The following is a 9,855-nucleotide window of genomic DNA, read 5'->3' on the forward strand; positions in this document are numbered from 1 at the left end:
CCAATCTTCTTCTTCCAAAAACCAAAATACCTCTTCAGCTCTCATTTTCTGTCCTCCCCCAATGGACACGCAACAGATCCCTTCGGACTACCACTCCCATGAGCCCTTGGGCTCTCTGTATCACTGCAGCTTAGCAAGGCATGACCCCATGGCCTGATGGGATTTGGAGTCCACTCTTCCCATTGCCCCCGGACCCCACCTCAGCTCCCACCAGGTAGAAGGGGGCCCATCTCACCTGTGGATGCAAGGAGGCTCTGCGCATAACCGGTCACCTTGTTCCTGTCTGCCCACACGCTGAAGGTGTACAGAGTCCCGGGTTCCAGGGTCTGCACCTCATACCAACTGTCCGACTGGTCCTGCCTGTGTGGCTGACGTGATGTCCCTGGGGATCTTGCTGTCCCTGGAGATGTCCTCCAGGGTTTCACTGGACCCAGTACATGTAGAGCGGAGAGTGGGGGACTGTGGGGACCTTTCACCGCAGTTCCCTTGTGCAAATTCGTGACCGTGTTGGGAGCAGGCAAGTGGGGGTGCGGTTCCTGGAAACATCTCCCTCACCTGCTCTCTGCCCCAGAGCACCTGTAGGTATCCTTACTCAGTGAAGGGGTATGTGTCTCAGCCTCCCAGGCCCCCTTCCTCCAGTGGAGCGTCCACGATGTGGGGTCTCCCACCTGTCACATCCTCCTAGCCCAGGGGACCCAGTAGGTGGAGGGTGAATGGAGTCTTTGGGGTGAGGCCAAAGTCCGGAGCTGGCTGAGTCTGGAGACCAGAAACTTGGACGTGGATACTTTAGGGTATGTCTTGTCTTCTAAAGCTCTCTCAGAGGTAGATTGGGAATGTGTGGTGATTGCCCAGCCCTGTTGCTAAGGAGGGACACCCCCTAGCAACAGGGCTCCATCCCTTGAGCTCAAATGAACTGTCCAGATCCTCGAAGAGAGGCCCAGAGCAGCCCCTTCCTACCAGCCCAGAAGTGCCAAATCCCGAACAGTTGTGTGTCTCACCTGTGGGCAGGTCAAAGACTTGGGTATCACTACAGACTCCACTCCTTCTCTCCTGGATGGTGAAGGTGTACCAGGCCCTCCTTTCCAGTCCCCCCACCATGACCCATGTCCCTGAGATGTTCAGGATCTCACTGGCGAAATCTGGCTCACAGCACTGGACCCCGTAGGTGTAGGGTGGATGGTCAGGGCCCAGAGGAGCTGTCCACATCAGGATGACAGAGCTCATGGTGTGGTCCTGTGTCCCCTGGTCTGTCACCGGATTGGGAACTAAGAGACGGGACACGGTCAGCATTTCCAAATCCCTGAGTACCTGCACCACACTGGGACAGACCTGGGTGCTGAGGACGTTCTCTAGAACGAGGGCCCAGAAGCTAGAAGCCTAGGATGGGATGTCAGTCTGGGGCCCTCCGCCCCTGATCTGTGAGTCAGGAGGCCCCACAGACATCATTTCCTGTTCTCCTCGTTACAGCCAGACGACCACATCTCACCTGTGGACACGCTGCCTACGTGTCTCAACAAGGTCATGGGAGTGTCGGCTCCCACAGTACTCTGCTAGAGCACTGTCTTTACTAATTACCTCCTACTGATGCCTCAAAGCTGGAAGTGGTCTTTGCTAATCCTCAACTCGGTGACTGTTGTGGGTCGAATTGTGTTGTGTCCCTCAAAAAGATATGTCCACATCCTAACCCCTGGTGCCTGTGAATGGGACCTTATTTGGAAGTAGGGTTTTTGCAGGTGTAACCAAGGTAAGATGAGTTTGCACGGATTACGACGAGCCCTAAATGCAATGACTGGTGTCCTTAGAAGGAGAGAGAAATTGGGACACAAACAGCAAGAATATACCCTGGGAGGCTGGAGGCGGAGATCGGCGTGATGTGTCTTCAGACCAAGGAAGGCCGAAGGTCACCAGCTAGAAGAGGCAAGAAAAGATTCTTGAGGCTCCAAACAGAGTGTGACCAACACCTCGACTTCAGAATTCCAGCTTCCAGAACTGTTGCTTTAAGCTCTCCGTTGGTGGCACTTTCTTATGCCAGCCCCAGGCAACAAACGCAACGACCTTACTTTTACTCTTTGGTAGCGTCATCCCTAGGGAGGGTCATTTGTCACCTGTAGACGTGCAGAGGGTCTCCCTGGAGCTGCTCACTCTGTCCTGTTCACACAAAGAATTCATACAAAGTTGGGGTTCAAGTGCATCCACAACAAGCCAGGGTCTCTGAGGTGCTGTGAGCACCACCTGGGATGCTCTCCTTAGACAACTGGATCCCATAGAAGTATGTCTGAGGGCCTGGACCCTCAGAGACCTCCCTTCTCGGGGTGATGGAGCTGGAGTCTGAGCCTCCACCCTTAGGCTTCTGACTGGGATGGAGCCTGCAAAGGGGAAGATAGGCCTGTTAGGAAAAGGCATCAGACAGTCCCCTGCTCCTTCATCCACCCCAAGCTCATCCACAAATCCCAGAAAGCACAGTTCCCATCAGTTCTGCAAGGACCCCCCCGAGTCATCCGGAAGGGACCCCCAGGGGGCTCAAGGGCGTGGTAGTCCAAGCTCTTCTGTCAAGAGCGTGTGTGGAGGGGTGAGGGGTCATCAGTGAGGTTTGGGGACAACTCACCACCAACCACATGGACGTACACAGAATAGTCCACATTTTGCTTATTCACTCACGCGCTGACGGACACGTGGACGGCTCTCGCCTCTCAGATATTGTGAGCAACACCGCTTTGAACCTGGGTGTGCAAATATCCCTTCGAGACCCCGCTTTCAATTTTTTCGGGCACAGATCCAGAAGCGGGATTGCTGGATCGTATGGTAACTCTATGTTAAATTATTTTAGGAACCGCCATGCTGTCTCCCACGGTGGCTGAAGCATTCTACATTCGCACCCACGGTGCCCGGGGTATCTCCTATGCTCACCAACGCTTCTGAGTTTCTTCTTTGGTGGTTGCCATCCTAACGGGCGTGAGGTGGTCTTGATTTGCATTTCCTTAGCGACCAGTGATATGAAGCATCTTTTCACGTGTGGCCCATTCACTTTTTCTCTCTGTTATTATTAACACATTCCTCTGACAGTGTAGGTCTAGCTTCTGTATACTTAACATGAGCAAGCCTCCTGTATGTGATCTGTTCCCCTTTCTGCCACCACCTCCTCACCCCTGCGAAGACCCGTGTGCCCTGCTCAATCTCTCTGACTCTGCACAGGAAGCTGCCCGCCGTGCGAACGCCCTCCTCGCCCTGCCTGAACTCTGACCCTCACGATGAACTGCCACCAGGGATGCCTGCACTGCTCAGTCCCGCCAAATGGCTTCAGGACTGAAATGTCTCAAGAGGGAAGGAAGAGGGACAGGAAGAAGAAGAAGGAAGAAAAATATCTTTGGTGGGGTGTTTTGTTGATGAACAAAGTTCTAAATTGTTTTTTAAACATTTTATTTTGAAATTATTAGAGACTCCCAGGAAGTTGCAAAAAATAGTACAAAAGGTCCTGTGTGAACTTTGTCCCACTTTCCCCAGTGGTAACATCTTACACACACATAATTCAATATCGAAAGCAGGAAACTGGGGGGCCTGGGTGGCTCAGTTGCTTAAGCGTCCGACTCTTGATTTCGGCTCAGGGTGATGATCTCACGGTTTGTGATTTCCAGCCCTGCGTCGGGCTCTGTGCTGACAGCTTGGGACTCTCTCTCTCTCAAAATAAATAAATAAAACATGGGGAAAAAAAGTAATTTCTAAAAAATAAAAAGCAGCCTGCCAGGTCGGCGAACACCTGGAGGTGTGGAGAGAAGGCACGGAACCCCCACGTCCTTTCTGCGTACCTGGCATCTCTCCCGTGAGCCATATCCCTTTGGTCCCAAATCTGTGATCTGGTAAGTGAAATGCTTTCCTGAGTTCTGGGAGCTGCTCTATTGAGCATGCTAATCAAACCCAGGGAGGGAGTCTCAGGAACCTCTGATCTATATAGCAGATGGTCAGAAGCCCAAGTGACCGCCTGGATTCGAATCGGCCTCCGGGAGGGGCGGGGCTTTCCCGTGGGGCCTGGACCTCCACTCTGGGCTGTGACTGTCTCCAGGTAGCCAGCATCAGAATGGACTTGAACTGGGGGACTCCAGTGGGTGTCAGGGACTTTTGCTTGGTGGTGTGGGGGAACCCTCACACTGGAATTGCGTAGAATCCTAATTACTTGTCCTTGTGGAACCCTGGAAAGGACCCAAATCCCAAAGGATCGGTAACACGTTTAAAGATGAATTATGCCGGTGGTTGCCTTGGGCCGGAGGGGGTAAGTGATCGGGGAGGTGACTGCTGGAAGGCACGGGTCTCTTTCTGGGGTGATGAAGGCTCCCAAATGGATTGTGGTGATGGTTGCACAACTCTGTGAATGTACCATGAACCATTCACGTGCGCACTTTTTTTTTCTTTTCTTCCAACGCCCAACGTGAGGCTTGAACTCATGACCCCAAGATCAAGAGTCACACACTCTGCTGACTGAGCCAGCCAGGCGCCCATAACCTGCACACTCTAAATGGGCAGTTGGATGGTATATGAAGGGCGTCTCAATAAAGCCATGACCATATTTTTTGCTGGAATTGAATAGAAACGACTTCAAACAGGACATGGTCACAGCACAGTGATGACAGTCAACGATACTGTATCATAAAAGTTCACAGTTGTTAGGAAACCAGATATACTTGTCTCCACCGCATGCACGCATGGACATACACACTGTTGCACAGACACGATGTTGTCTGTAGGCACATTTCAATAAAAAAAAAAAAATTTGAAGGGGTGTCCGGGTGGCTCGGTCCTTTGGGAGCCTTTTTTTTCTTTTTTAAACGTTTATTTATTTTTGCAAGAGAGAATGCTAGTTGGGGAGGGGCAGAGAGAGAGGGAGACACGAATCTGAAGCAGGCTCCAGGCTCTGAGCTGTCAGCACAGAGCCTGATGCAGGGCTCGAGCTCACCAACCGCGAGATCATGGCCTGAGCTGAAGTCGGACACTTAAACGACTGAGCCACCCGGGTGCCCCGGAAGCCCAACTCTTGATCTCGGCTCAGGTCATGATCTCACGCAGTTTGTGAATTCGAGCCCCAAGTTGGACTCTGTCCTGACAGCACGGAGTCTGCTTGGGATTCTCTCTCTCTGCCTCGCCCCTGCTCATGCTCTCTCTCTCAAAATAAACATTTAAAACATCTTTGAAGATACTCTTTAGACAGATGGAGGCGGGAAATTTCCCTCCTCAACAATCTCCCTTTCCACGGGGGTGGGAGATTGTTCTGGGGGTGCTGTAATGGGGGGAGGCAGAGAGAGGGTCTTCACTTTACCTCCGTGCTCTGATGGCTGACAGAGCACCCAGGACCTGGGCAGCGTGACCGTGACCCGCAAGTAGGCCTGAGGCAAGGGCTTAAGGGAGGTACCACAGGCCCACAGGCCTCTGAGGTTGGGAAGGGCCAGTCACAGCCCCCAGATCACTCGCCCCTGACCGGGTTGCCCCCCAGCATGCATGACTTATCTGGCAGGGGGTGAGTGGGGACCCTGGCCTGAAGGTGGGGCAGATTGGAAAAATAGGGCTGGGCCCAGAGAACACAAAAATGCTGTTTCGAAGGGACACGTGCACCCCCATGTTTATAGCAGCACTATCGACAATAGCCGAAGTATGGAAAGAGCCCCAATGTCCATCGATGGATGAGTGGATAAAGAAGATGTGGTGTCTATATACAATGGATTATTACTCAGCGATCAAAAAGAATGAAGTCTTGCCATTTGCAACTACGTGGATGGAACCGGAGGGTATGATGCTTAGCGAAATACGTCAGAGAAAGACAAAAACCACAGGACTTCACTCATATGAGGACTTTAAAGATACGAGCAACGAGCAAAGCGGGGAAAAAAGAGACAAATGAAGAAGCAGACTCCTAACTACATTAAGAGAACACACTGGTGGTCACCAGGGGTGGGGGGATGGGGCAAACAAGGTGACGGGGATTAACGCGTGCACCTGTGAGGAGCACCAGGTGCTGTATGGGCGTGTGGAACGACTATGTCGCACACTGGAAACCAATACCGCCCTGTAGGTAACTAACTGGAATTTAAATAGAAACTTAAGGGGCACCTGGGTGGCTCAGTCACTTGAGCGTCTGACTTCGGTTCAGGTCACGATCTCACGGTCTGTGAGTTCGAGCCCCACGTCAGGCTCTGTGCTGACAGCTCAGAGCCTGGAGCCTGCTGCTTTGGATTCTGTGTTCCCCTCTCTCTCTGACCCTCCCCCATTCATGCTCTGTCTCTGTCTGTCTCAAAAATAAATGAACATTAAAAAAATAAAAACTTAAAATAGGGAGGGGCCCTGGGGGTCCCCCAAAGCACAGCGTGGATGTAGAAGTCTCCCCACTGCTGTAAGAGTCCCTCAACGCGCAACGGAGAGCACACGCTTCATTGACATAACACGCGTCACACGTGCAGGCGTGTTTTCTGAGCACGGACAACTTCGTGGTGCTCAGCACACGTGATCGTGACTCCCCTCTCGGTATTCACCCCAAACCCTGACCGAAGGGGCCTGCTCACCCCCGTTGAGGGAGTGCTGGCTGGCATTGGAGGTCACTCCCTGGGGTCTCCTTCTTTGACCTCGTGAGGCCCCTCCCCCAGGTGTCACCTGGGTCTGGAACTCCCCGAGGGGCGGACCGGACGCACTTTGACCCTGGCGCACTGGGGGGATTCCATGTCTCATAAGCCCAGGCACCGGGCCCGCGTGAGGTTAGCGTCACTACATCGGACACCTAAAAATGGGTCACGCGGGCTCCACCTCACAGTGAGAGTTTTTACCCCAAGAATGATAATTTAAAAAGAAAGATTCAGTGCACAACACTGTGAATGTATTTAATGTCACTGAATCGTACATTCAAAAACGGTTAAGACGGTATGTTTGTTAACGAAAGAAAAAGAGAAAGGACCGTTTGTTGTCACTGTGGGCAGCCCTCCCCCGGTGCCCCTCCCCAAATACTAGAGATGGCGCCATCCCAGCGGGCACTTTACTTCTGGACACAAACTAGGGCCAGAGGGAAGGGGGCAGGTGGACATGGGAGGCAGGTGGCAGGCAGGCGGGTCCCCCCGACGCGGGTGTGGTTGAGGGGTCTGGCATCCAGAATCAGGCCAGAGGGAAGGCGGCAGGAACTTGGTGGTACGGGGGATTCTCAAGTGTCTCTGGGTGGACCGGCCCCTGCAGACAGGAGTCCAGGAGCCTGGCTGCTGTCCCCCAGGGGTTTCTCTGGCCAGGCCAGTCAGTCTGGAGGCCCAGGGCCTCGCGGGAGGGGAGGGGGCCGATACCTGCTCGTGCGAGCCGTGGTCAGCGGGACTTGAGCCTGGGGCTCTGGAAGGCGGACAGGGCAATGAGGAGCTGGGCGGCGTAGTAGGTGGTCATGACCACCAGGCGGGCGTGGGGCAGGGACTGCACGAAGGCGTCCCAGGCCAGCACCGAATCCGAGAGTGTGAAGAGCAGGGCCCCCCAGCGGGCGCTCCCGCCCCTGGCCAGGCCGCGCCACAGCATGGACGCCAGGACCAGGGAGTAGGTCACCAACATGGGGACCATGCCAGGGGGGAGGTGCAGCAGCACAAGGCCGTTGTACAGGAAGAAGGCCGGGACGATGGGCAGCAGGAGGCCTGGCCGCAGGGGAGTGAGGCCGAAGGCCCAGAGGTAGAGCAGGTGAGCCACGGTGAAGGCCGTCACGCCTGGAGGAGACAGGGGGGGTGGTGCCTGGTGGGCCCGCTTCCCCACGTGGCCACCTTGAAGTGCAGAGCCTGAGGGAAGGCCCGCCCCAGGTGCCAGCATCCACCCTGGCCCCAGCACCCGTCTGCTGGGGTTACGGTACCCGCCTCCCCGGTGCAGGTCTCGCTTCTCCCCGAGCACCAGAGTGACCTTAAAACACGCTGCATTCCATCCTCACTCCGCTTAGAACTGTCCGCTGACTCCCCACCTTGCTCTGCTCCCCACTCGGCCCTGCCTGCCCACCCACCCGTTTTGACTCTCCAGCAGCTTCCCACCCTAGGGCCTTTGCACTTGCTGGTCCCTCTGGCCCATCCTTCCTCAGATGGCTCCTGCACCCTCTTCAAGACGTTACCTTCTTGGTGAGGCCGTCCTGGACCAGCTAAGGCTGCAACACGTGCAGCCCCTCTTTGTTTCCCTCCACACAACGCACACCTCCTCAGGGAACGCTGCCCGGCCCCCTCAGGGGAACGAGAGCTCCGCGAGGGCAGGGGCCTGTGCCCGTGGGCTCACCATAGAGGAAGGCCTCAGGCCAGATGAGGCAGGCGTCCCCCACAGCAGAGCACAGGAGGGCCCCCTGCAGGAGCGCCCTGTAGCCCCGGTCCGAGCGCGCCGCCCGCAGGAACACCACCAGGCACAGGACGGGCAGGCACTTGACAAGGGCGCTGATCCAGGACGGCTGGTCTTCAGGGATCCAGAGGAGGAAGTAGATGGCACAGGTGAGAAGGAACGGGCTCAGCCCCCTGCACAGGTGCAGCTGCTTTGGGGGACAAGGGAGTCACTGAGCCCAACCCGGGCCGGGGCTCGGGTGTGGGGGCTTTCCACTCTGCCCCTCCCTCCCCGCCCCGAACCCAGTCACACTGTTGTGGGGGCTGCTCAGGGACCGGGGCATCCCACCTCACAGATCCCAGCCTCCCCGAGAGGGCCAGGATCCCCCAGTTCCTCCATGCTGCTCAGGTCCCCTGGTGCCCAGGCCAGACCCCCTCCCACACCCGCCATCTCTCACTTGGACTGAGAAGCAAGGCTTTTGGGACAGACCCTCTTCCCAGGCGTCCATGTCGGCCTATGACCCCCCAGACTGGTGTGTATGTGGGCACAGGCGGCTTTGGGGGTGGAGGGGACAGCGTGTGGTTACACGTTAACCCGAGGAGCGTCCTGTGGACTCTGGGACTGATAACAGGGCTCAGGGAGATGCTTCCCCCGCCCTGGGGATGGCCCCACCTGGCACCGCCGATAAGGTGCCGGTCAGGACCCAGGGGTCCCTCCTCCCCCACAGCACCCTGTCCTCACCCGCTAGACCTGCCTTCTGCGCACCCCCCTACCTGCCTCCTCCCCACCCCCGGCCCGAGTGTGGTCGTTAAGTGCCCTTCACATCCTCCCCATGCCCAACCAGTCAGGAAGCACAGGGCAGGATTCCAACACCCTCCCCTATGCCCAGGACTCCCTGCGCCTCAGCAGGGGAGCGGAGCCCCATCACCCCGTCTCGGGAAGCAGGACCACCTTGGATGGAAACTCCCTCTGTACCTGCCCACCCAGTGTCCCCCAAAAGACTGCCTGGGGGTCCCCCCTGTACTCTGGCCTCCCTGCCACACGCGGTCCTCGGCTCCCGCTCAGGACCCCGAAGCCCTCCCCGTGCCCTGGACGGCCCCCACACCAGCCTCCTTGCACCCTCCTGAAGGAGCGAACGCCAGTGTCGGGTTGGGCAAGGTCATCACTGCTGAGCTGGTCTGCAGCTTTGGAAGTCATCGGAACAAAGGCTCCTGTGCACATCAGCAAGTGCACCTGGCCTGTCCCTCACTTCTAGTTCAGAAGGCATGAACTACTAGGTGCCCACCTATCTTCTTTGGCTGGCCACCTCAGACGCCCTCTGCTCCACTGCAGGAGCTGAGGCTCAGGGGCTTCTGCAAGGTCACCCAGCCGTGTTGCTCCCCCGCCCACCGCTGCCAAGGCCAGGGATAGACCTGCCCCCTGTGTGTGGAGCCAGGAGCCGGGACACACAGAGACCCCAGGACAGGGGACCTTGTGGGGACCAGGTCCCAGACAGGGCTGGGCAGGGCTCTGCCCCTCTGCCCCAGGCATTCCTCCTGCGCTGAGCCCGAGTGACCCCACCCTCTGCAG

At 56.4% G+C, this 9,855-nt stretch overlaps 1 protein-coding gene across 2 annotated transcripts; it reads right to left on the reverse strand.

The window, feature by feature from the left end:
* Window positions 1–6,828: 6,828 nt before the first annotated feature.
* TMEM86B (transmembrane protein 86B) lies at window positions 6,829–8,996 on the reverse strand. Of its 2 annotated transcripts, none has more exons than XM_015079006.3 (3): window positions 8,744–8,996; window positions 8,251–8,497; window positions 6,829–7,703 (listed from the first exon to the last, which is right to left on the reverse strand). In XM_015079006.3, exons 1-3 carry the CDS (start codon window positions 8,792–8,794, stop codon window positions 7,321–7,323), a joined length of 681 nt encoding a protein of 226 aa, XP_014934492.1. In that variant the 5' UTR covers window positions 8,795–8,996; the 3' UTR covers window positions 6,829–7,320. The 2 variants fall into 2 exon arrangements, with proteins under 2 accessions (XP_014934492.1, XP_014934493.1); XM_015079007.3 differs by having other exon boundaries at window positions 8,251–8,494; window positions 8,744–8,995.
* Between the last annotated feature and the right edge of the window lie 859 nt (window positions 8,997–9,855).

Source organism: Acinonyx jubatus, chromosome E2 (genome assembly GCF_027475565.1).
Source record: "Acinonyx jubatus isolate Ajub_Pintada_27869175 chromosome E2, VMU_Ajub_asm_v1.0, whole genome shotgun sequence".
Taxonomy (NCBI): Eukaryota; Metazoa; Chordata; class Mammalia; order Carnivora; family Felidae; genus Acinonyx; species Acinonyx jubatus.